At 42.7% G+C, this 25,972-nt stretch overlaps 1 protein-coding gene across 11 annotated transcripts in view; it reads right to left on the bottom strand.

Annotated features, from left to right (window-relative positions):
* CHL1 (cell adhesion molecule L1 like) overlaps nucleotides 1-25,972 on the bottom strand; it is a 137,035-nt gene that overhangs the window by 19,375 nt on the left and 91,688 nt on the right. For 9 of the 11 annotated variants that reach the window (XR_003527181.1, XM_027640215.1, XM_027640216.1 and 6 more), the window contains 13 exons: nucleotides 25,137-25,184; nucleotides 23,111-23,231; nucleotides 19,672-19,856; nucleotides 13,642-13,773; nucleotides 12,703-12,840; nucleotides 11,948-12,059; nucleotides 10,913-11,079; nucleotides 9,152-9,317; nucleotides 7,719-7,843; nucleotides 4,546-4,647; nucleotides 4,143-4,340; nucleotides 2,918-2,988; nucleotides 92-314 (listed from right to left, as the gene is read on the bottom strand). Coding sequence is in view for 10 of the 11 variants with exons in the window: in XM_027640215.1 (XP_027496016.1) it covers nucleotides 92-314; nucleotides 2,918-2,988; nucleotides 4,143-4,340; nucleotides 4,546-4,647; nucleotides 7,719-7,843; nucleotides 9,152-9,317; nucleotides 10,913-11,079; nucleotides 11,948-12,059; nucleotides 12,703-12,840; nucleotides 13,642-13,773; nucleotides 19,672-19,856; nucleotides 23,111-23,231; nucleotides 25,137-25,184 (1,788 nt within the window). In the remaining variant the exon portion in view is untranslated. The remainder of the gene's footprint in view (nucleotides 1-91; nucleotides 315-2,917; nucleotides 2,989-4,142; nucleotides 4,341-4,545; nucleotides 4,648-7,718; nucleotides 7,844-9,151; nucleotides 9,318-10,912; nucleotides 11,080-11,947; nucleotides 12,060-12,702; nucleotides 12,841-13,641; nucleotides 13,774-19,671; nucleotides 19,857-23,110; nucleotides 23,232-25,136; nucleotides 25,185-25,972) is intronic. The other 2 variants (XM_027640219.1, XM_027640220.1) reach the window with 1 other exon arrangement.

Here is a 25,972-nt window from a genome sequence, read left to right as displayed (position 1 = left end):
GCTGTCTAATCCCTCCCTCCATATCTGATGGTTTTGCATGTCAGGAATCCCCCATGCAGCGTGTTTTGACATGAAAGTCTCCCCTACTCACAGTCCTCTCCCGAATATCCGATGGTAACGTTTGGTTCGGGGCCGGATCCTAAATTATTGACTGCCTGGACTTTGATCTCATAAGGCACGAAGGTGGGAGTGTTTCTCACAGTCAGGGAATGTTTCTTCACCATCTCCTCATTCCAGTCCGTCCTGACCCCCCGCTGCCTCCAGCTCACTTTGTACTCCAGCCCCGGCCCGTTCCTCTCCACAGGTTTCAATGGCTGTGGGAGAAGTTAAAAGAGATCTTGTCTGCCTTTGTTGCAGCAATCATGAAACAGCAGCAGAGGGGAGGGGGGGAATAATTTTGGGGAGTTTGTTACACATTGGAAGAGAAAAAGGAGAAAAAAAATAAAGCCTGAACTTTTCACTGTCACGTTAATTTTGAGATGACTGGAAGAACAATGTCGCCACTCCAAGAGAAATCATGACACTGACTTGGGTGAAAGCTGAAGAAACAGTTGGATTAAAAACAGATTAATTGTTAGTAGACACATTTCTGCATCCTACATCAGGTTTTCTTTAGCCACAGGTTTTCTTGTGTGAGGTCAAACCACATGCCTTTAGCACAACTAAATGGCACGTTTTGGCACACGGCTGTGTGTGCCTTTTAACAGAGATAAAATTTGCATTTTATCTTAGAATTTTATGTAGCATAGCAAGTTGGGTCATTAAAATTTAGATCTGTTCTGACTGCACACCAAATGCTTGAAACTGTGCCTGGATATTTAATGTGCAACTGCTGGGCTACTCTGTTTTTACCCATCAGCTGAAGAATTCATCCCAGCATGGTTCCCATCTAATTAACATTCATTTATAAAATATTAGGGGATGTATAGCAATGGTTTGTCATGAGACATTCTCCAGTTGGGTTTATTTCTCTGAAAATGTCCCACTTTAATTAATAAAGTTAAACAGTCACCTGCCCCACCAAACATGCTGATGGTTATTTTAGTTCATTAAAACAGCTATGGGTGTTTCCCATCATATAGACTATTTTTAATTATATTTAAATTACACGTTGTAAATATTAAATATACAATAGCTGCTATATATAAATATGTAATAATCAGTATCCAAGTTGCACACAGAGATCTGAAATGAAATGGCATCAATTAGCAGCAGAAAGTGATGCCCCACTGATGCTCCTCATCCACCCAGTCTGGGGGATCTGCAAAAATTCCCACTGCTCTGCTCTGAGGGTATGAGGACCTTTGGGATGACTGTGGCCAATGAGTTGGTAGATTGGGCAGCTTTCTAACAGGCACCACTGTGAGATTCACCTCCATGGCAAAGATCCCAGGGAATGAGATTTGCAAGAGAAGCTGAAGAAGTAAAAAATTCCTACTAAAATATTACTTCTTGTTTAGAGCTAAATTGAAGCACTGCTTGACTCGTATTTTGATCTCCCTTAATGCTGCAAATCCGTGGCTGAAAATGTAGACACTAATGCTCAGCTGGTCTCTTAATCCAAAAATAGGCAGATTAACATCATTTTGCAGTTTTTGTCTGTCAGAAATAGCATGTTCAGTGCCCAGCAGTTCCTCTGAAAAGCACACAGGAAACGCCATAAATAAATGAATATCCTGTTTACAGCATTTTAATGATTCAACAAGATTTAACAAAGCCTTTCCAGCCCATTCTCTGCCTTCAGTCTCAGCTTTCACTTCCACTTTTGCCCAGTCTGAGCAGTGATCAAACGCTTCCCAGAGAGGAGCAGAACTTGCTTCTGTTCAATGAAGTCATACCAGCATTTCCCAGTAAAAATACTGGGTGTTACCACTCCAAATCCTTAAGGTTGGAAAAAACCTCCAAGGTCATCAAGTCCAACCTTTTCTGAGAGGTGGGATTGTCCCTCCTGACCCTGGGCTGTGTCACACAGCAAAAATCCCATTCAAATCCAAGCCAATGGAGAGAGGACCATCTCCTTTTGGATGCAATTACAGCCTAAACCTGAAGTTCACACCGGGTAAACATTTATTGTTCCTCACTGTGAGCAGCAGATTGAAAAATAAATCTCATGTAAATTGTGTGTAATTCCAGCCACAACAAAGATATGTTTCCTTCCACACTGGTGGAAATTTGTGTTAAATGAAGGCATATGTAACCCTCCCAACTGTTGGCACAGAACCTGTAAGCTCGAAACCCAGGAAATTTGAAGACTGGAAACCATCCTCAAGACTTTTACACAGTTCCTTTGATGCACATCATATGCTTTCGGGCTTCATCCACAGTCCTTTAGCTCTTGGTGTAAAAATTCAAGCTCATTCTCTTGGACAAGAGATCTGTGGCATTTTTTAACCTCCAGGCTGGCAGGGCAGAAGCCATAAGTCACCCATCCCCTCCCTGGGCCTGGCTGCTCATCCTGCAGAGCAGGATAAGACCACAGTTATTTGAAGCACTTTCTAGTGTACCAGAAGCAGAGATGAGCAAATTTTGTGGGATTCTCAAGGTGTTTTATAGAATCACTATATTTTTTTAATATCTGGTGAAGTTAGACATAAAAAACTGTCTTTTGAAACAAAAGTGATGCTGGGGGAGAAAATCCAGAACACATTTAAGCCAGTGACAGATTTACCTTTGGCTTCAGAAGAGTAAAGGATTCCACCTATAGAATTTGCTACTATTTCCTAGAAAACAGGGGTAGGAGAAGGGGAGACAAAGTCCATTAAGGAGAATAAAGGGATCCACTATTTTTTTAAAAAATGTAATTATATTCCAGCAAGGAACAACATAACATGATAAATTCCATGCTGCTTCAGAAACTGATGCTTGAAGATGGAACCTGTTTCCAATATTGTAGCATTTACAGACATGTTTTCCTTACCTCCCATTTCATCACCATTTCATTGGGTTCAGAAGCCTCGACTCGGATGTTTTCTGGGTTCTTGTCTGGAGCTGAAACCACACAGGTGACAAGGTTAGTTTGCATATCCTGGGGTTTATTTGCATTTAGCATTTAAATGCAAAACAAGCATCCAAAAGCATTTCTTACATCTCTCTTAGGGAAAGACACCTAAACAAAAAAACCACTTGTGAGATTAATTACTTGAATCAGCAGAGCTGACGTGACCGAAACACATTGTTTATGCAGTTTTGATTCCTAAGTGGCCCCGTTGGTTGGAGCCATCAGCTAACGTGGAACTGTGACTTTTGGATTGGAAAGCACCAGATGTAGGGGGATTGTGAGGACGAGATTTCTCTCCCTGTGGGGACACACTCAGCTGAGAAGCTGAAGAAGGACCTGAAATAAAAGTAAAGGGGGATAAAAAAAAAAAAAAGAGAAATGCCAAGGAATGCAAATGCTGAGCTGAACAGTTGGCTTCAAAAATGATGTGCAGGGAGACAACATTTTCTGCCACAGTGAAATGCTCTGTGAATGGAGAGTTTTGACAAGCTCAGTGCTGCTGAAAGGCTCCCTGTAAAACCAGCTCTTCTCCAGCAGCTTGTCCATGAAGGGCTGCCAAGGGCTTCAAAGGTGGAAAATCAGCAGAGTGGGGTGCTAGAGGTAGGAAAAACACAGCAACCTGGACTCTTCCCTCTGGTACCCTCTGGAATTTTATGTAGCATAGCAAGTTGGGTCATTAAAATTTAGATTTGTTCTAACTACACACCAAATGCTTGAAACTACAAGCCTGGACACTTAATGTGCAACTGCTGGGTTGCTCTGTTTTTACCAATCACTGAAGAATTCATCCCAGCATGGTTCCCATCTAATTAACATTCATTTATAAAATAGCAGATGTATGACAATGGTTTGTCATGAGACGTCCCTCAGTTGATTTAATTTCCCTGAAAACGTGCTACTTTCATTAATAAAGTTAATGAAAGCGGTAACCTGCCCCCCCAAACATGCTGAGGGTTATTTCAGGCCACTGGACCAGTTGGGGGTGTTTCCCACCACATAACCTACTTTTAATAATCCTTTGAGCTGCCACCGAGAGCAGCACGAGTGACCTTGATTTCTTCACCCCTCTGAAGCACAGAGGAGGGCACAGAAAACGCTAAAACAACACGAAAAATGGTAATATACATTAGAGAGGATTTTTTACCAGCTGGGGGTGTTGAGTAGCGCAGGGATGGTTTGCTGGGCTGGCTCCTCCCCACGGCGTTCACGGACACGACGCGGAACTGGTAATTCACGTACGGGGCCAGGGACAACAGGGCTGTGGTGTCATCCCCGGGGATTCTGGTGAGCTCCTGCCACCTCCCTGGCTCCCAGCGGTTCTCTTCAAACTCTATGATGGACTCTGGGCAGGAAAAGCAACAAAAAAACAGAAGAAAAAAGGCAGAACTTGTATGAACAGCTTAGAAATGTCTTATAACAGCTTAAACAAATTAACTGTCGTAGTCAAATGGATTAAGGAGGGTTGTGAGCTGGGTTGGTTTCTTTGAACAGCCACGCTGTGCCAGAATGAGGAACAGCACAAGAGGATGCTAAAAATCCCTTCCTACCATTGACAGGGCTGTTGTGGCTGGACCCAGCTCTCCAGGACAGTCGAACACTTCGGTTCTGGTTTTCAGAGAGCTGAAGGTCTTCTGGTGGATCAGGAACATCTGAGAAAGAACAAAGAAGTGTCAGGAGCACAGCAAGCTGCTTCTGCTTTCTTAACGTTTTCCAAAGGACTGGAGAGTTCAGTGAAGGTGGTGGTAAAACAGCCTTTGATTTCAAAATGGACACAATGAGGAAAGCAGGAACTGCTTTTGAAAATGTTTTTTATTACAGACAGCCAGGTGGAATCTTCAGGACCCAGGGAACGGCTTGAAGTTGTCTCAGGGGAGGTTTAGGTTGGATATTAGGGAAAGGTTCTTCCCCCAGAGGGTGGTTGGGCTCTGACCAGGCTCCCCAGGGCAGTGGGCACAGCCCCAAGGCTGCCAGAGCTCCAGGAGGGTTTGGATGATGCTCTGGGGCACAGGGTGTGACCCTTGGGGATGGGCCTGTGCAGGGCTGAGGGTTGGACTCGATGCTCCTTGTGGGTCCCTTCCCAACTCAGCACATTCTGGGATTCTGGTCCTGACTTTTCCTTTATAAAAACAATATCCTTCTCAAGTTCATTCCCATCTACTCTCATTACTGTGCTTGCAGCAAGAGAGTTTTCTTTCCAAATCAACACCAAGATCTATTTAATCATTAACAGATATTGACGCTGCTCTCAGCAGGAACTTATATCAGCAGCACTTGGATTTCCTCTGGAGCAAACCAGAGTGGGAGAAGGTGACTCAGCTCTGACAGTTATTGAACTTGGCCTTTTAGGGTATGAGTGAAGGGATAACATTCATTAACCCAGCCATAGGGGGCTATATTAATAAGAAACAAGAAAATTAATTACCTGCCAGCTCTACTAATGCCATCCAGAGAATATATCACAGGCAGAGGTGGTGGTGGGTGTGACAAGTGTAGTGAACCTCCAGGGGACAAGTTTGGGGCTACAGAAGCCCCAAACATAAAACTACCTGCTGCCAGAGATCACTTTATAGGGACATGGGTGCCAAAATGACCAAAAGATGCTGCTCCCCCTCGCAGACCTTGGATACAGCAAGGAGAACACACATCTCCAACACCTCCTTTTGCCAAAATTCTTGTAACTGAACGACCATTCCCAAATCCAACAGTTTCAGACTGACAGATGGTTGTCTGCCTCATGGTTTGCTCTGACAGTCTGATTGTTTTGGATTAGTTTGGTAACTGGAATGTGATGTAAAAGAGTAATTTCTCTCTGCTGGAGGTTGGTGGTGACCTCTCACCCTCCCAAAGTCCCCCACACACTCCCCCCTTAAACTGGGCTGGTGTTTCAACACCTAAAAAATGTGCAGACCAAGGAAACGTGATTGCACAACTTCAGGTCTTTGACCTGCCTCCACCCCAATTCTCAACTAAATTTTTGCCTGACAATGTCATTTCTCACAGGAAAACCAGTTCCTTCAACCACAGACTGTCTCTGTCATTGTGAAAAAAATTCACTGTGCTTGTACAGAGTTATTAAAATAATAATATTGTGTTTTCTTGTTTTGCAAAGGGATGGAGTCACCACGTCTGGTGGTCTTCAAAAGATGTGTGGATGTGGCACTTGTGGACATGGTTAACATCTGGATTCAATGGCCTTTGAGGTCTTTCCCAATCTAAACAATTCTATGATTCTTTGTTTATCTCAGGGTACATCAAAAAGTTAAGAACTTTATATTTTAAGTTAAGAACTTTTATATTTGGGTTGGGGTTTTTTTGTTGTTTTACTTTTCTCTGCATTTCTTTCCTCTATTTCTGTAATACCCGGGAAAAATCAGGAAAACACAGTTAAATCTCCAAGAATTTTGCTGTTCTATTCTTGGAGCATATCCATTTAAAATTCAGTATATTAATTTAAAGATGCTGATGGTGCATCTTAAAGATACTCAGTCTGCTACCTGTTCATAAAATATACAACAAATATTTAGAAATATTCTAACTGCATATTTTTTTGCTCTTAGTTGCCCATATTCTGATGTCTCCATCTGTGCCATATTTAGTTCTTTAGTCATCTCACAAGTCTTTCATTGCAAAAGAAACCTGAATTTTTCATTTGAAAAGTAACAGATATTGTTAAGCCACCAAGACCTTTCTCATACACAATAAACAAGGAGAAAAGAGCACAAAACTCTTTTTCTTCTTCTGCAAACCAGCTTTTTAAACAGGAATAAAGTGCTTTATGAAATTTTCATAAGTAATGTAACGAATAGCCTACAAACATTTTGAATTATAGAGCACTGAAGAAGCCAGTACCATAAATAATGTGCACAGCATCTTCTTAATTTACTATTTACCGAAAAATATCACGCCTTTAAAATGCAAAAACATCCTGAAGGTCAGATTGACTTATTTCTTGTCGCAATCTCTGCCAGAAATAAATAAAAATGTAAAATGGAGCAAGAATTAATGCGATTAAAATGATGCAAGACCATCCACTAAATTTTAGTTATCGGGTGATGCCCTTGGGTACCTGTGCAATGGGATACACAGCACTCCACAAGTTCACCCCCCGAATTCCAAGTAGCCCTTCAGGAAGGGAGGCAGGTTGGAAGGAGGCTCACACAAGGTCAGGTTTCAGACCCAGTGGGTCAAGGCTTTTCTCTGCTGTGGACTTGCTATTTGCCACTGGACAAGAATTCGCGTTCTGATTCACAGAGATAATTAATCCTTTTAGGTGCTTAACTTCCACTGATCTTCAGAGGAGCTGGACAACTAAATACTGGCCTTAAGTCCTTCTTCTTCCAAAAATAGTTCAGTTATTGTGCAGATTTCCAGTAAAATGAGATGAAGGACTGAGCAAGGACTTCAAAGCAGAGCAGAGCCATTCTCAGTATGCTGTTACACCTTCCAGCCTGGGCTGCCCCCCTACAGCCACTGTGGGGGACTCCTGAACTGAGAAAAAAATGCTGCCTCATCTTCCTATAACAAAGATTAAATAAATAATAAATAAAGTTTGTGTCAGCATTCCTGGAGGTAGAGGGAGAGCACAGCTGGGGTTAAGGAGCGAGAGGCTGTGAAATTGGTTATTGAGGCTTTCTAACTGAACTGGACAAGAGAAGGAAAGAAGCAGAAGTGCTGCAATGGCATTTGGAGCTGTTTGAGCACCAGGGAAATCAGCCCTTACCAAGAACAATCAGCCGTGACTCGGCCGTGGCAGAGTCCAGGGAAGTGCTGCCCACACACGTGTAAACTCCTTGATCCTCCAGCAGCACACTGGAGATGAACAGTGTGTCCCTGTCCAGAATCATCCTGAGGGGCCAAAGAAAAACAAGGGATGAAAAAAAAAATCTGTAAGACAAATATGACAGACTGACACCACTGTTCTCTGAAAAACTGTTCCTAAAAACACTTGGTAACGGGACATGCTGAATAACATAACTGCACATCAGGACTATTAATTTAAACAGAATTGTAGTTGTATTATACACTGTACTGGGGACTACTATTTGTATTTTGTAGCAATTTAGCCTCCATGGCTGGAAGTTGATGTGTCAATCCTGGTCTGAAAAGAACCCCATTGGTATGCACGGGATGAGTGTCTGAATCATGGGATTTTGGCAGGTCATTAATGAGGCAAATATGTGGTCTTTGTGTTGGAATTTTTGGAAGGGTTGAGTAAAACTGGGCATTCCCAACCCACTTGTGTAATGTCCAATGCCCAGGGGAAGTTGGCATTATCCCAGGTAAGTGGGCTCCACAGCAGACATGGAAATCTCCTGGCACTCCCTCCCCACCCTATGTGGGCTCAGCAGGATCTCCAACCTCTCCAGCACTGCAGTGTTTAGGAAACCACTTCTCTGCTGTGGTAGTTAATGAAGACACCTGATTAACCACTGTAGGACCACTCCTATAAAGGCTGAGCTCCACCCCCTTGAGGACAATGGAAACACAAAAAATGGGGCAAAACTCAACCTGGGCTTGCAAGTCCTAAACTTACATATAGGACAAACTCATCACTTTTAATGTGTAGGATTTTAGGCAGAATCTCAGATTTTTCCATTCACTTCAACATTAGAAGGACTTTGCTTTGGACAAAGAGGTGTAAAATACAAAAAAATAATAGTTCCAATGAAGTGGAGAAACAACTCCATAGCTGACTTCCTTGGGGCTTCTTGGGTTGAACCAACAATTATATTATATATAAATTATCTATATTAGATAGATAGATGGATGGATAGATAGATAGATAAGAGATAAATAGATAGATATAAATAGATACATATGGATATACAGTTATAGGTAGATATAGAGATATATTATTATATAGATATATCCATATAAATATAGTGATATAAAATATAACGTTATATTCTGCTGTGATGATGAAAGAGTTAATAACCCCCCAAATCACTTCCCATCCGTGGTAACTCCTACAGTTGCATTTATATGTATATATGTATAAAATGCAGATCTATTCACACACCACAGGAAGAATTCTTGCAGGCCTGAATTTGCATTTCAAGCTATTAAGGCTCCTGGTTTAAGGAATCTGGTGTTGCAGCCCCACATCCCATTACCCAGCTGAGATGAGAAGAGCCCTGTTCCCTCCCCACTCACCTGCCACCTTCCGTGCTGTTGACTGGCAGCTCATCTCCATCTTTCCTCCAGGATAATTTAAAACTGTGTTTCAAGTGGGAATCATACTCAGCCTGACATTTCAATAAAATTGAATGTGATTTCAGCACTCGGGCGTTCTTGGGAGTAACAACAAGTTTTGTAGCATCTGATTGATCACAGAAAAACACTTTGATTAGGAGAGAGAGCGCGACTATTATATCAAATTTTCACCACACACTTCATATGTAAAAATCAACCTTAGGAGCAACAATCATGCCTCTTTTTTTTTTTTTTTTTTTTTGTTATGTATACACACACTTCAAGGGGAGGATGGTTTGTTTTGAAATAGGTATTTGCCAGGATTTAATTTTTTGCCTCAAATTGTTTTTCAGTTCACTCTAATCCAAAGAGCTCCAGAAAAAAAAAAAAATCCACAAAATAAAAAGTCACAGGTGAAAATCCTTGTTAGCAGACTGTCATGAAATGGATGATAAAAAAAAAAATAAAAAGGCTTGAATATGATTTTTATGTCTAATTGCCATTTGAAATAAGCTTTGGCAATGATCCAAGAAAAATTACAAGCTTATTAAAGTCAAGTGAGAAAAAATTATTGCAATCAAGTTTGTTCTTTTAATTGACTGTAATCCAAATGCAGAAACAGATGAATAAGTAAGGAGAAGGCACTTAGTAGAATTTATATTTGCAGAGAAACGTTGCCCTGTGAGAATTTCATTGTACATTTTCACGTTTATTAGCACTGTAAAATTTACAAAGCAAAGGGAGTGGGTGGAAATACAACACAAAAAGAGGGGGCTTTTTTCTTCAAGTTTGTCACAGCAAACCCTGCACTGGAGAGTCCTTTGGAGGACTTTGCTAATTCAGTATTTAAGGGGTTTTTTTTATTGGCAAGACCTAAATCCTAAGTAAATTTGTATAAAACCCACTGTGTGCTGAACAGAAGCTGTTTGCTGCCAACCCACCATAAAAATCCCTTAAAACAGAACTGGAGCACAAGGAATGGATCTAAAATTTATAAGTAAGCACATTTCAGTAATATTTTTTTGTTTTGCTTTATTTACCAATATTTATCAACAAACAGGCAAAAGCCCAGTGCAGAGTCCTTAAACCAGCAGCACCCACAACTCATCCTGCTGCACGTGCTTGGTGTCCACAGCGGAATTTAATTCACTTTGGGATGTTCCTTCTGACCCACAAATGGGAAATGGCTTTAGGGAAGGAGATGGGAAGTGGCTTTAGGGAAGGAAATGGGAAGTGGCTTTAGGAAGGAGGAATCCCAAGGCTGTGGGAAAAGCAGGAGCCCTGTCTGGCTCAGCAAGGACCCCACCAAGCCACGAGCACAGGGAGGGCTCTGGGCTCCCAAGGGTCAGCCAAGAACCTGCTCTGTAACAGCACCCATGGCAAAAAGGAGGGAAAATCCTTTCAAAATAATGAAGATAATGGACATGGAATGAAAACCGCAAATTTTTGGTGGCTTATGCAGCTTCTGCAAGTGTCAAGAAGAAAGTGGACATCATGTATAAGCATGGAAAAATCCAACAGAAACTTGGGGACAATATTAAAGGCTACATGTATATGAGACCTCTGGCAATTTCAGGTCACAGTACCCAGAGAATTTCTAGATTCACAGAATAAATCTGTACCCTGGACTGAACATTTACTAATTATTTATTCACTGAACATTTGTAAATGTAAAACCTTAGCAGTTGTGAAAGGTTTTTCTGTTCACGAGTGAGCCTTTACCTCTTATATCCAAATTAGCAGTGATTGCTCTTTTCCCAACAGAATTTGCAGCCCAGCAAGCATAAGATCCTGAGTCTTCCTTCTTTGTGTCTTTGATCTCCAGGGTTCCATTCTTATTTAACTCATAGCGGAACGTTGAGAGGGGCTCTATGCTGTCATCCTTGGTCCTAAAGATCAGAACAATAGGGTTGGCTTATTTCTAGGGCTGCAGGAACTGTTATTTCATGGAGTTATTGCAGGGGACACGGGAATTTTGGGTCTCAGCTCTGCCTCTGAGCAATTAAAGTCGTGGTTAGGGTCTAGATTAGGTATCAGGAAGAAATTCTTGGCTATGAGGGTGGGGAGGCCCTGGCACAGGTTGCCCAGAGAAGCTGTGGCTGCCCCATCCCTGGAAGTGTCCAAGGCCAGGCTGGACAGGGCTTGGAGCTACCTGGGCTAGTGGAAGGTGTCCCTGCCCATGGCAAGGGGTGTAATGAGATGATCTTTAATTCCCTTTCAACCCAAACTATTCTATGAACCTCTGACAAGTGTCCTGCAAACCAAAACCACACTGAGAGCATCTAAAAAGGTCTTTAAACTACTCTGTCTTTCATCTATAGCTGCCATCTGCAATTTTACTGTATCTGCCAAGTGCTGTGACAATCCCGTGATTTCCAACCCTATGAAACCGGGTCCAGCTAAATATGTTCTGTAAGTCACTGTGTTTCCACCTCAATAATGTGCCCAAACTTAAAAAGTTGCCAACATTAATCTAAGGATTAGTAGCAGGATTTGGCTACTACAGCATGGCTTGGCTTAACAAATATCCCAGCACTTGTCTCACACAGGTATTGAGGATTTTCATTAACCCTTTTTATAAACCAATTCCTCAGGGTTCTTAGAAGTGTATTTGAACACAAGAAACTTATATCTGTATACAGTTTTGTTACAAATTTCTAATCTTAACTCTATAGAAATGACTGACAGATTTTTCAGTGTTTGGTGAGCCCGTAATGAACTTGTTTCACATGAAAACATCACCTTCCAGTATCTTACCATCTGACATCTGCTGCAGGTGAGGCAAAAATGTCACAGTGCAGGAAGGCACTGTAACCCACCACTGTAGCATAGTTTTCCCCATCTGAGGTCAGGATTAAGGGAGCAATATCTGCAGAAGAGAATGCAAGGTGAGAAGCACTGGATTTCACAACTGGGAATACAAATATTGTCTGTGCATCATCCACTTTTCCAGCAAAGGGCAAATGCTGAGGCACTTCATGGGAATTTCCCTGCCTTTTGGAACCAGTTGCACTGAGCAACTGAGTTCTCAGAAGCTTCCAGTTGCCTGCTGGACATGTTAGAAATGTCAGAAATGTCACCATGAGACAAAACAGATCCAGTTCTGTTCCTTTAGGGATGTTTTGTATTAAATAAATCCCCATCACTCCCTTTCTCCAAAGAACAGTCTGGGAATCACAATTGAAATTAAAGATTAACAGTACACTTAATAATTAAATAATAGAGTTGTGGTCACAATTCAGCCCCCAGCGGTTTGAATTCAAAAATTTTTGAGCCCAAGTATGTTTTTGAAATAAAGAGTATATCAAAGCTCATGAGTCTCTCTGTTAATATAATATTGCCCATTATAAGACTTGTTACATTAACTTGGTTAAAGTAATTCCTAAAATCTGGGGGCAGTGCAAGGAACTGTGACATGGTTACAAGCTCCAAGCTGTCCTGAGGATTCAGTCATGAGAATGGGACCCTGGGGTTGTCAGATCTTTTGCCATGAAGAAGAAGGGGGCACTCACTGAGGACATTCACGTTGGCACTGGCCAGGATGGTGCCGTGCTTGTTGGTGGCTTCACACTGGAACACAGCACTGTCCTGCAGCTGCAGGTTGGTCAGGCTGATCTCCCGGGTGGAGATCCTCCCTCTGAAGGTCCTGCCTGGAAAAACCCAAATTATGTCAGGAGCTGGAGAAAACACCATGACTGTGGAGTTCATAGTCCCTCCTCACTGCTTGAAAGTCAAAGGCAAAGCACATCTTCAGGATAAGCCTGAGACTGGTTAGAGCACAGTGCTACTAACACCAAGGCTGTGGGTTTGATCCCTGTATGGACCCTTCACTTAAGATTTCACTTGGACTTGATGATCCTTGTGAGTCTCTTCCAACTCAGAATATTCTGTGAAATAAGGGGATCAAACCAGAACCTTGTTCAACAGCCAGAGGGCGAGTTGCAGAGCACTGCCTTTGCCAGCAGTCCTGAAGAAAGTGCTCCAGAAAGTGCTCCAATCAGACTTTTCAAAATGGTAGTAATAATACTGCTATACCAGGAGTAATAAAACTGCTACACCAGGAGTAACAATACTGCTACACCAGGAGTAATAATACTGCTACACCAGGGAGCAGGGCCCGTGCTCCACAGCCACTTGGGCTCATTCAGAAGCACAAAGAAAGAGGAGGAGACCTCAATGAACATAAGCTGTCCAGATCCCCAAAAGATTATGGGGTGAGGCAGAGGCAGCACCTCTCAGGTGCCACTGCTCCACACCGTACTGCGTTCCCTTCAAGATCACATTTAAATATTAGCTTCTGAAGTAAATAAATATTAATTAATATCTACATAGATTCGAGTCAGACATCATCCAGTGTGTTAGGATTTGTGGGTTCCCTCTGAGTGGGTGCCACACAGGCTCATGTCACCCAGCCAGCCCCTGGGCCAGCCCCACACTGGATTTGCACGTACTGTCGATGGGCATCCCGTTGAGTTTCCACTGGATGCTCGGCTCCGGGTTGCCAATCGCCTCACACAGCAGCACGAGGTTCGTTCCCACGCTGTAGACACCACCTTCGGGCTTCTTCAGCCACTGGGGAGGCTCTGGAAAGAGGGGACAGAGCAGGGATCAGTGTCACAGCCGCAGGAGTCTGACTCTGCTGTTGCCGCGGTCCTCCAGGAGATGGCAAACGCTGCCAACACTTGGCAGCCCGTCCCGCAGCTGAACTGGATTCAATGCAAAGCGATGTCAGGAAAGGTAAAATTAGCATCAGCACGCATCGGTTCTGTCCTTCAGACTCTGTGAGTGTCAGGGAGAGTGTGGAAACGGGCAGTGTTTATCCAGGTGGAAAACAAATGCAAATGGGAGGCGAGAGGCTGGGAAGCAGGGACCCTGGGATGGGTCAGCATTTCCATAAGGACCCTCAGACTGTGGGCTGGGAAATGAGCTGAGATTATTTCAGCAACGCAGACAAGATGCAAATGCCCCTCTCTGGGCACGAGAAAGTGTCTCCCACTGCCTTGCCCAGAAGTGGAAGGAGTTCCACGACAGGATTTAGCACCTCCACCTGCTCTTCCAGCTGTGCTGTGTACTGTCACTTCAATATTCTGATTTTCCATCCTCTATTCAGATCAGAGGCTGGCCCGAAGCACGTTTAGGAATGATGAAACATTCTCTCATTCTGAGGATGAGAGAAGGTTTGGGTGCAGAACTGTTGCCCACAGGGTGGTGGTAGAGGAGCAGCCGTGTGTGCTGCTGCCGTGTGAGCAGCCCGTCAGCTTCAGGTACCCAAACCCTGTCGGAAAAACACATCCAAAAGGGAGGGAAGGAAACTGAAAGGCAGAAAAAGAGCCTTTATCTGATAAATGCTTCATTCTCCACTGACTGAATGCAGGTCCCTGAGCCTGCCTACACTTCAGTGGGCAGCCTCAGTCCAAAACACAACCTTGAATTCATCATTATCTCCCCCTGAAAAGCAAGAAACTTCCAGATTTCAATACCAGACCTGACACTACCTCTTCTGCATGTGCTTGGCAGGTCATGGCACCTCTTTCCCTATTTGAAACAGGTGAGCTAATGCCTGGGAAACACTTGGATCTGCTAGCTAATGCTCAGAAAACACTTTGAAGATGAGCAGAGCTGTTGCCTGGTAATACAACTCCAGATGTTATCAGTGTGATAAGCTAAGACAAAGCATCACTGCTCATATTCACACAGATATTAAAAAACCACCTCTGAAGTGTGATGATACACTTCCACACCCAGCCCAGCACTTCCACCTGAAGAGACATTGTTCATCAACATATAAAGACTCAAGTAAACCCCAAGATACTGAAGCTTATCTACAATGATAAGATCTTCCCATTTCCTTCACACAGGACAGGTTTCTTACCTTCCTCACACCCAGACTGACATGACCACATTTGTTTTGCTTCCTGGTATTTGACTCCAGGAAAAAAACTCTTGCAAACAACAGAACATTTTGGTCTTGCAGATCTTTTTCCTTCTCTCCCTCACATACATCATGCTTTCCTCAGGAAAAGACAGGTTAAAGGCACGGAGGTGAAAAGGTTTGTGGCAGTACTGATTAAACTGTTGGTTTGGAATTTTTCCTTTAAGTCTGCCACAAACTCAGTACTTGTGTTAGGATATTTCTGTGTTTTGGAGGAGGGGACACCAAGCACAGCCTGAATACAAACCACCTGATGCATCCCTTCCCATTTCCATCTGTGCATGTGCATGATGCCTCTCTTTCCTTTCTCAGCATGGGAATTGCTGTGGGTGCCCCAAGGATGTGATGCAGCTGTGAAGTCAGAGGCAATGAGATTTTGCCAAGTATGAAATGGAATTTCACAGAAAGGCTGAAGAACCTCTTTTCCATGTGGCAGATATGGTGCACTACTTATAAGTATACAAAGTAGAAGAATAACAAAAGACACACATATTTTTAGAAACTACAAAATCCAGTGGTCGAAGAGTCAAAGAGTTAATCTGTGTGAGCAACAGGGAGTGGCAAATTTTTCCTGCATTTTCTTGGTGAGTGTTATCAAAGTGAGCCTCCTGATTTAGAGATTTAGGTCTTTATAGAAAATACTGACAGGTTCAAACATGAAAGGGATCTAAAACGGGCATTTAGTCCATCCTGCTGCAACAGAGCAGGATCATCTACACCTAAAACACCCAAAATGGATCCAGACCTTCCCCTCAGCCTCCCATGCTGTGGCAGCACTGTGCTTTTCCCCAGGACCAGAACAAATTTGGAACATCTAACCAACATCTGCCTTGCTGCAGTTTAACATATTGTATCTTACATCATCCCCAGGAAACTTTGTGAAGAAACTTCTATTCATCTGAATGCTCTTATGCACTCCCCAGATTTATTTTTTTACCAAATTAAACATATCTGGTTTTTTTCCTCAAATGCCATGATTTTGGGTTCTGTGTGGGTTCTTGCTGCCTTCTGAAATGCCTCAGTTAACTCCAGCCTTGATGAAATTCGTGATGTAAAATTCCTTACATTAGGTGAGGCCTTATCAGTTCTCAGTAGTTCTTCTTACAACACCACTTTTCTTCATACTTTCCAGGATGATTTTTGCCTTTTCTGCCAGACTAACATTTCCCAGCCACGTTCAGCTCTCCATCCAGCACCTCCTCCCAACCACCCTAACCAGACATTTCCCACCCTGTGCTGATGAAGCCAATTAGTGCTGCCTGGGGAGAATTGCTCTGCACTCGTGCTCACTGAAGCCCATCCTTCTTATTCCAGACCACTCTCCCAATTTGTCAAGATCCTTTCAAATTCTCCTCACATCTCCCCAAAGGCTGCCAATCCATCCCACTTTGGGGGCATCAGCAGCACCTTCAGCTGCAGGTACCACCCTGGGCTCTGCATCCTGTTGGAGCAGCTTTCCAGTGAAACACAGAAATACAATTTGAACCCAGTTAAAACACCCAGTCCTCGTTCTGCCTCACATTAATTTCATCTATTTTCCTTTTCTCTATCTGAATACTAGAGACAAGTACTACTGCAAGACACAACTGCAAAGGCCCTTAGCTATTGTATCATTACTAAAATAAGCATTATATTGTAATAATTATTTCTATTAAACACCATCTAGGAGCCTCAATCGAGATCAAGGTAACACTAGCTCAGGCATTATGATACTGCAAGATTTTGAGGTTATATGTACATTTGCTGTTGGGTTTGGTGGACTATAAACAATAACCAAATAAACATTTGAAGTCAAACAATTTGTGGGCTTGCTTTGCTATTTTTTTAAATCATTGTCTCTCATTCTAATAACAACAGTGAGGGTTTTGTGCCTGCTCTGATGTTCAGGTTACAGCTTCCCTTGCAAAGAGAGATTAAAATGCTCAAAGAGTCAAGCAATTTGCTTGCTGAATATTTTCATATGCTTGGTAATAATTACCTGAATCTTTGCTCCCAGACTCAGTAGGATTAGTAAGTGGGCTGCATGCAAATATCAGTAAAATTGTTATTTAGAAAGATGGGGCACTGGTTTGAGATCCTCAAATGCCAGAAAGAAGAACAAAAAACATGGCAGTAAATCCTGATTTACACACCAGCACTACACTGAGGATGGTTGGTGGTTAATAATAGATAATTTTTCCTCCATGTTTAATTTTCTTTTCCCTTCGAGAGGAGCCTGTCAGACGTGAGGAAGCCCTAAGTCAGCACAACCTCCCTGAAGCCAACTGAAATTAATGCTCAACTCCAGAGCTCAGGATCTGCCCTTGAGTGTGCTCACAGGAGCTCCTGCAAGAATGATGAACGTGTCCATCTCTGATTAATGACAGTGACATTTGCTGGTTAGGAATTGGAGAAGACAACAATGTTTGGGCTCATTTTTACCTTGATACCTTGGTTGTGAGGTGACTCCTAATAGGAAGAATTCCTGCAGGTGACAGTAGTCATCATTAGTTACACACATGGAAAATGAATTTAACAGCAATGGCTGGAGTGGGATTATTTCCTTCTTTTACTTTCCTAAGTACTTGTTTGTTAATAAAAATTTGCCAGAAAGTTTTCCTTCCCCTAGAGACCGGGAGAGATAGAGGTCAAAATCCTAAACTGCTAAATTAATGTTATTTCTCTGGTATTTTAGTTTTTGCAGCTCCTGCAATTTCTTTGAAGGAATCGATTTTTTTTTTACAGCTGAGAAAATCATCACCAGATTGTTAAAATATTCAGCTACAGCAGAGATGCTCCAAACCATCTGGAATGATTTCTGGGAGTCAGCACTTCCCCTCTATCACAGCTGAAAACTTGCCATGCCCTGGTATCCCCCTCTGCCACACTTCCAGGGAAGGAAATAAGGCTGTGAGGCACGAGGTTGTGTCAAGTGGATGGGAATGATTCATCACACACTGGGAGAAAAGGCTTTTCCTCAGCTGATGAGTAAATACAGAGCAGGGGTTGAAAGTGCCTTTCCTCCCATCATTGTGACTCCTTGTGACCAGGGAGTGAGAAGAAGCCCAGATGAAAATGAAGCTGTTGGCAGACTCTGACAGATAATCCTGCTGGTTATTTATTTCATTTTTTGACTCTGCAGAGCAGAGGGTGGAAAATTTCTCACCAGTAAAATGTTCTCGGGGAGTTTTTCAGCTGTGCTTCAGGATTCTCATTCTGCAGCTATTCCTGGGCAGAAGCTGCAGTGGCTGGGAGGGGTCTGCAGGTCTTGTTTGTCTTTTCTAAGTCTCACCAGAACTCTGCTTGGCTCCTGGGAAAGAGCATCTACATCTGCCTTGTGTGAAGGGCTCACACCTTCAGAATTTGGGGAGGAGGAGGAAGGGGGATGGAGCCACACACCTCTATCTGCACTCTGCAAGATGCCTGGGATGAAGGGATCTTGGCTGGCTTTGTTAATCTACCACCTTCTCGAGCACCATAAATAAATGACGAGCAAATCTTGCACAAACACAGCAGGTTCTCTGTTTTGCACAAGCACAAGCAGCCAGCCCTCACCTGGATCAGCCACCAGACCTGTGTGTGATCATGCACAGAGACTCACCACCCCTCACACAAGGGTATGACGAGCACAAGTGGAACCCTAAAACTATTTATGAACGCTGCTAATATTGGTCATCCTTCCAAGCAAGCAGGTGGGGTGGGAACAGGCCTTGGATACTCAGTGGGATGACAAAAAAGATCATACTACAATTTTTTAAAACTGTTGAGGAGGTGGTGGTGGATTGTTCACAGGTTGGACCCTATGATCTTAGAGCTCTTTTCCAACCTAAATGATTCTGTTCACAATTAGTAGAAAATATTTGTTTTACTTTGTTTCACAAATTTTTATGATGCTTTTCAAGGATTATAGAAACCACTCTTAGCTCAGGTTGTCCCTACACAAATTCACAGCAAGAGAGCACAGGAAGGAGGGGAGGAGAGGGCTGATACCATGTCTGCTCACTGCAATTTTACAGCCCTTCCTAGGAACTCACTTTGGAGGAAGCCAAAGAAAGAGAACTGAGCTAAATGTCCCTCTGATCCAGCCCAGAGTAGCCATTTTCAGTCTTTAAGGGCAAGGGGAACAATTAGATCTTTTTGTCTGACACTCAGATTAATACAAGACATTTCATCAATATCTCTGCTTGACTAACTCACATCTTTAGAATATTGAATCTGCTCACGTATTTGTACTCCTGTTCACCACTTTGTAAGGCCTTCATGGTTCAGGAAAAAAGATGCATTACTTATATATATATACACATATTTTTTTTTTTAGAGTTGCTACTTTCTGCAACCTTCCCAAATTTAAGAGACCAAAATTAAATTAGGTATCAAAAATTAAATAGTGTCGTGCAATTCACACATGACATCGAGTTATATTAGCAAAGGTCATCATTATTATATAAACATAAAATTTGGAAAAGCATTTCCATAAAATATGGAAAAGCTGATTATTATTATATTATTCCCTTCCCTTTCACCAGCTCTCTGTTCAAAATCAGTAAGGTCAGTGAAGTGTACTCAGCACCTTCCACGTGGACGTGGAACTCGTGCTTCGCCCTCCCCATGGGGTTGCTCGCCGTGCACTGGTACGTCCCTTCATCAGCTGCTGACACTTGATCTATCTTCAGGATCTTCCCAAAATTCTCTGTTTCTGGTTCGTCCTTGGGCATGTTTCCAGTGACTTTGACCCAGCTTAGATGAGGAGTTGGGCTAAAAAAAATAAAAAAAGAAGATTTTTAGTTGTATACTAAGCTGCTTCCTGTGATAGCACTGCTGGAGACTTCACACTGTGGTTTGTCAGAGGATTTTGAGCCTTTTTAAAACTCCAGGGCTAACTAAGGGTTATATTATAGACCAAAACTATTCTGTACTGCTTCCTGATTTGGAGAACCCCTGTGAGTGGGTTCTTCAGCAGGACAAAGCACGAGGCTGCATTCCTTGAGTGTGTGTTGGCACGGACTGTGGGAGAGGGACCGGAGCTCATCTCCTCCCGCTCCAAAAGGGCACCTGAGGACAGACGAGGAGGTGAAGACTTCATTAGAGTGACTTCACTCACTGCCTGCCTGTTGGCCAACCACTGGAGGTGGCTGAAATGCTCTTTACACCCTCAGAAAGCGGTGACACAGGGATTGGGGCCAGACCGTCGTCTGCGCATTCCCAGCTGGGCTCCGCGTTCCCGACACCGCACACGACACACGGACACAGTGTCAGATCTGCTCACTCTCGTGCCCGTCTGTTCCCGTGGCTGGATGCCCTGGCACGAGCTGCACAAAGCCCCAGGTACCCAGAAATTATAGATTTCTAGGAGCACTGAATGCGAATATCCCATTATTTCCTGCCAGAGTCCTTGTCCCGCTCTTGTCCCAAAGCCTGGCCTCGTGTCTCCTCGGTGTGGCACGGAGGCAACGCCCTCCTGACACTGCCATTACTCAGGATATAAGTCTTCAGAAAAAATGACAGATTGGAAATGTACTTAATTCCTTATTTTGCAGTTGGATGCCCCTGATCTTAGTTGTTGGGAATCTGGCTCGGTCTATCTGCTTCCATGGGTTGGGGACATTTGGTGGGATGGATTGGCAGAGATACAGGCAAAGCTGATCATTTTTCTGCTGAAAAGGGAAATTTTAGCAAAAAAAAAAAAAAAAGCTTTTTTTTTGTTCTAAATATTGCATTTTTTGAAGGATTTCAATGAAAGTATAAAGAAGTACTTTGTATTCTTTCAAAAGTGGCTGTTTTGAAAAAACCCACCTTTTTGTTTGAAAAAATAATTTTTAAAAGAGTTTCCTGGAAATTTTTGAGTGAAAATTGTATATATATATTTTTTTTTTTACCTTTTCCCAAATAAACAAGCTTTTCTGGCTTTCTCTTCTTGTATATGATATCAACTTCTGCACCTGAAATTCATATTGGAGTATTTTCAAGGTGCTTTGCCCATTCAATACTTTGAAAACTCTATAAACTCATAACTGTGGACTAGGGGAGGTTTGTGGGTCAGCAAATTAGTTTGATGGGAAGTGAATTAGACAAGGAAGTGTTGCAACAGGGAACCAAAACTTGCTGCAGATACCTGGAGTGAATCCAACAGAGACAAGTAATTCACCTTCCTTCAGGAATGCCAACCAACTGCAGAGGCAGAACCCTGCCAGCCTAAATGAGCAATGCCCTTTCAAGCCCTTATGGAAAAACAAAATACCCTAAACATGTTTGTTCAGGCAGATAAATATCCTGACTTTGGAATTTTCGAGAGGGGATATAATTTCAGAGCCTTTATTAGGAATTATGTCTGTGCTAAGCAGGCTCTGCCTCTGTTGTACAGCAGGAGGAGAGGGTGATTTAAGGCTCTGTTTGACACAAAGCTCTGTCACAAACAAACCAGAAGGGACTTTGCTTTCACTGTGGGTTTGGTGGGTGCAGAGATTTTCGCTTTACCTGTTTCTCTGGTGGCAGCTCGACTATTGCATGGACAGGCACATGGGAAATATTGGAAAACTGGACTGGGGTTTCTGTCTGTGGGAGTTAGTGCAGCAGGGACAGCTCTGAGAGAGGGAATCACAGCTAAGTTGTGAGGATGGCACTCAACATTTATTTAGCCATTCCCTTTTTTGCTCACCCTCATTTTGTCCTGTGTTTTTTACAAAAATCAACAAAATTGTCCTGATTTCCCGCCACATACCATCTATTTTTACCCTGCCCTGTATTAACCCTCCCAGTACCTTAAGGGAACCTATAAGAGAAAGGAAGAGACGCTATTTACAAGAGCCTGGAGCGACAGGACAAGGGGCAATGGCTTCAAATTGAATGAGAGTAGGTTTAGGTTGGATTTGAGGAAGAAATTCATCCCTATGAGGGTGGGTAGGCCCTGGCACAGGTTGCCCAGAGAAGCTGTGGCTGCCCCATCCCTGGAAGTGTCCAAGGCCAGGTTGGACAGGGTTTGGAGCAACCTGGGCTAGTGGAAGGTGGCCATGGCAGGGGGTGGAATGAGATGAGCTTTAAGGTCCCTTCAAACCCACACCATTCTGTGATTTTGTGATATATTTTTACACTGAACATCTCCTCCTCCAGATATTCCTCCATAGTTCCTACACCTGGATCCACAACTAACCTTTGAGTAGCTTCCTAAGATAAATACTGACAGCAATAACAAGTTTGAGATGTCTGTGCAGCACAAAGCACCACAACACACACAGGAGTGGGCCCAGGAAAACTTGGGACTGGGACCAAATCTGAGGTTTGCCCATTACTGCTGGTTTTAGCAGGATCAAACCTATAAGGCTGATTCAGGTTTACTGTATTTTTACATAGTCAGGGACTTTGTTCCTTCACATACTGTCATCTGTGAGAGCATCCTGGAAAGAACATCCTTTGTATGGAATTCTGGGTGCTGGGGAATGGACCACAGTGAGCAGGGAGGTTCACATGGACACCTGAACCAGCATCTCCTGCTGCAACTGGGCGAGATGGACCACTGGTTTCACTCAGTGGCACATCCACTCCTTAAAGAATGCCTTGTATCACATCACTCAAGCACTTTGCTTTTAAAAACATGAGATCTTGCTGAAAAAATGTTGAGCATTGAAGCAAAACTGAATTGACAAAACCAGAAAAGAAACATCACAGGTTGTGAGCCACAAAACAGAAGTGGATGCTGATGTTATTTAGTTTCTCAACATCTCGAAAGTAGTACTACTGAAAAAAGCTCAATAATAGGGGCCTTTTTTAAATACAACAATAAAAAAAAAAATCCATACTTACCATGATGTGATTTTAATTACTTGTTTACAAGCTACAGCAATAACCAGTGTTGCATGTGCTCTGTGCTGCTTTACAAGGAGCACACAAACTTCACAAACAACTCTGCCTAGAAATTCAATTTCAAACTGTTGTATAATTGGTAATACAGCTTTTTCTCTGCTCATTTCTATCTCAAGAGGTGATTAAGTTGTGCAGAATTGTGCATTACTCACAGCCCTTCAGCAATACATTCGAGGAGCAGGACACCTCCCTTGATGACAGTGACTGATGAGCTACTGCCAGCAGATTCAGGAGGGATCAGCAGTTTGGGTTTTCTTTCCTTGATAAAATTTGCTGAAAGATAAAATAAAGGAGAAGTTAGACATGAACTCTTAGGGCCCTCAGTAATGCCCCAAACATCACTGCTGTCAGAAGGTTTCAGACATGGATTTGAACGTTTTCTTTTTTATTTACACAGTTTGAGGCTAATCCAGGACATTTATTTCTCCTGATAAGAGTCAGAAGACAAGTACAGTGATATCAACAGGCAGCAGTACTGGTGAAACCCCTTTTTCCTACAGTTTTATGTCCTGTTTTCCAAGCACTGGCCCTTCCTACCATTCATCTCATCCAGTCTGTGTACACTGGTGCCCTCAGTTGCTGAGCTTCTGGTCCACACCATCTTTCTTAACACCCTTCTTCTGCATTGACTTTGTTATGTTTTAAACCTCAGACGAAACATCATCTCTCCTGACTTGAACATCACACAGAATTGCCCTTCTTGCTACAATTATTAAATCTACAGTAATGGAGATACAATTTGTAGGGAAGACTGTTAAAATAATAAAACAAGATTGACTTGTATTTGATTTCAACGGCCCATTTGTTCCAGGCTGCCAAACAAGGGTTTCATGATGAGACACAGAGAGAGTTCAATGCCTGCCCAGTTATCACTCTCATAACAATTAGCACAGTAATGAATAAGTCCCCAAATGGTCCTAGTTCTTCAAAAATAGTCAGTTATGGATGATTTGGTAAAAGACCACATATATCTCCCTGAACCATTTTCCAATTTTTCATTTCTTCCTCCCCTTGCTTTGTATCTCTACAGATCTGTGTCACAAGTGCTCTGAGCTGCAGCAGAACCCTTTGGTGCCTCTGGATACGCTCACACATTTCCCATCTGCCTCCACCTCCTGCTTCCAAAGGCAGGCAGTGCCCCTTCCCAGCAGGAGTTCAGATATCCCTCGGAGGGAAAAGCTGGGTTGGAGTGTCTGCCACACCTCCCAAGACCTGCTTGCTCTGCTCACAGGGCTCAGCCTCCACGGGCAAAGGCTTGAGGCTTGATGAGTGCTCCAAATCATCCATCCCCAAAACCCTTCTCGGAGCTTGTCCAGCAAAACAAGATCTTTCGGGAGGTTCGAATCGGGCATTTCAAAAAACAGAGACTCTAAAAAGTAATTCAACCAAAGAAATCAGAGTCAAGAGCTACAAACAAAACCCAAGACTCTCGTTTTTATACATTTTAAACAAAATTAACTGGGTGGAGAATTGCAGGAATAGCCACTAGCTGCCTTCTGGCTTATCCCCACTGCCTGCATAAAGCTCAGCAGGATATTTCCAGGTTATTTTTTCAGAGAGGGGCACAAAAAGCAATGGAAACTGGGAATCCTCAGGATGAGAAATGCTTTGCTGTAGTCCTTACTTGTGGGGTGTAACATGCAGGTCAAGGTACAGACAGAGAGAAGCACCTCTCATATACAGGGAGGGTTGTGTCCATGGGGACAATTAACTCAGAGCACCCAAAACTCTGTAAATCCACACCTTGAGCTCCCCCTGAAATAATGCAGCCCCTGGGTGACCCTTTGGACATGAATTCATGGTGTCAAACCGTGGCTCCCTAATCCTAGAGTTTTCCTAACTGCCAGAAAAAGATCTGGAGCATCCAGCTCTGGCTGCTGCTCTGAGCTGATAACACAAGAAACCCAGGATGTCACCCTCCTTACATCATGTTCTGGAGAGTGAATGCTTCTTCCTCAACTAAAAAAAGCTACCTTTTTATTAAAAACCCTGCAGACTTCTGTCAAAAACTTTGAGATGAGCAAATTGTCCTCCACGGAGCACTTAAATCCAACCCATCACAATCAAAAGGCTTTTGTGATATTTTTTCTTTTTTTTTTTTTTTTTTACCGGTTCCCATTTCATCTCAGCTGGTGGATTCTCAGTTTAAAGGCTAAAGAACAGATGTATTCAACTCACCCTTAGTAACAGCAGCGTTAGGTGAGCCTGAGTCATTAGCATGCTTTACTGAAATAAATAAAAGTGACAACCAAACACAAACATGCAGGGTTGAGATAGAATCAAAAGAAACAATAAATCAACCAAAACAAAATCATGCCCCGCCCCAACCCCCCTCAATTTCTGCCATAAAAGAAAGAAAGAAAGAAAAATATAAAGGAAAGTAACAGATGAACAACAAATTTTTGAAAATACAATGGAAATTGTTCAAATATATGTGTTATTCTGCAAAATACTCCATGGGTGATGCAATCAGCTTTTCAACCTTGCTATCTAGGGTAAAAAAAAAAATCACTAAGTTCTAAGTATCCATTAAAAAGAAAGGGTATCTAATTTATTTATTCTCTTGTTTCTTATTGCTTAAATTTCCTTATATGTCTTTTTTTAATGCAGTCCCTCAGCAGGGACTTGGCACAGAGTGGGGTGGGCGATGTCAAGCTGAGTTTACAAAACCCTTTAATTTATGTTTCACTTTTTTTTTTTTCCTAGACCAAGTCTTGTGACTTTGATGACAAAGTGGACACACTGAAGTGGGTTTTTGGGTCGCTTCCAGGGCTACCAGTGGCCCCACAGCCAAAGCCCATCTAATTTTTCTCTGTGTGTGCACGTGTGGGGGACTGGACCCAGTGGAAAACCCACAGAGAGCAACGTTTCCCCTGGATATTTTTCTCACAATTATTATCCCAAGATACACTTTAAGCAAGCATTAAGACACACAAAGCCACCAGTCAATCCTTTATCTTTTTATCCTGACAAGAAAACACTCAGAATCACATATTAAATATGAGATTTTCATT

The sequence above is a fragment of the Corapipo altera genome, unplaced genomic scaffold, assembly GCF_003945725.1.
Source record: "Corapipo altera isolate COAL_440 unplaced genomic scaffold, ASM394572v1 55, whole genome shotgun sequence".
In the NCBI taxonomy this organism is placed as follows: Eukaryota; Metazoa; Chordata; class Aves; order Passeriformes; family Pipridae; genus Corapipo; species Corapipo altera.
Note: the sequence above shows the minus strand (reverse complement) of the source record. Positions and strands in the feature narration are given on the sequence as shown.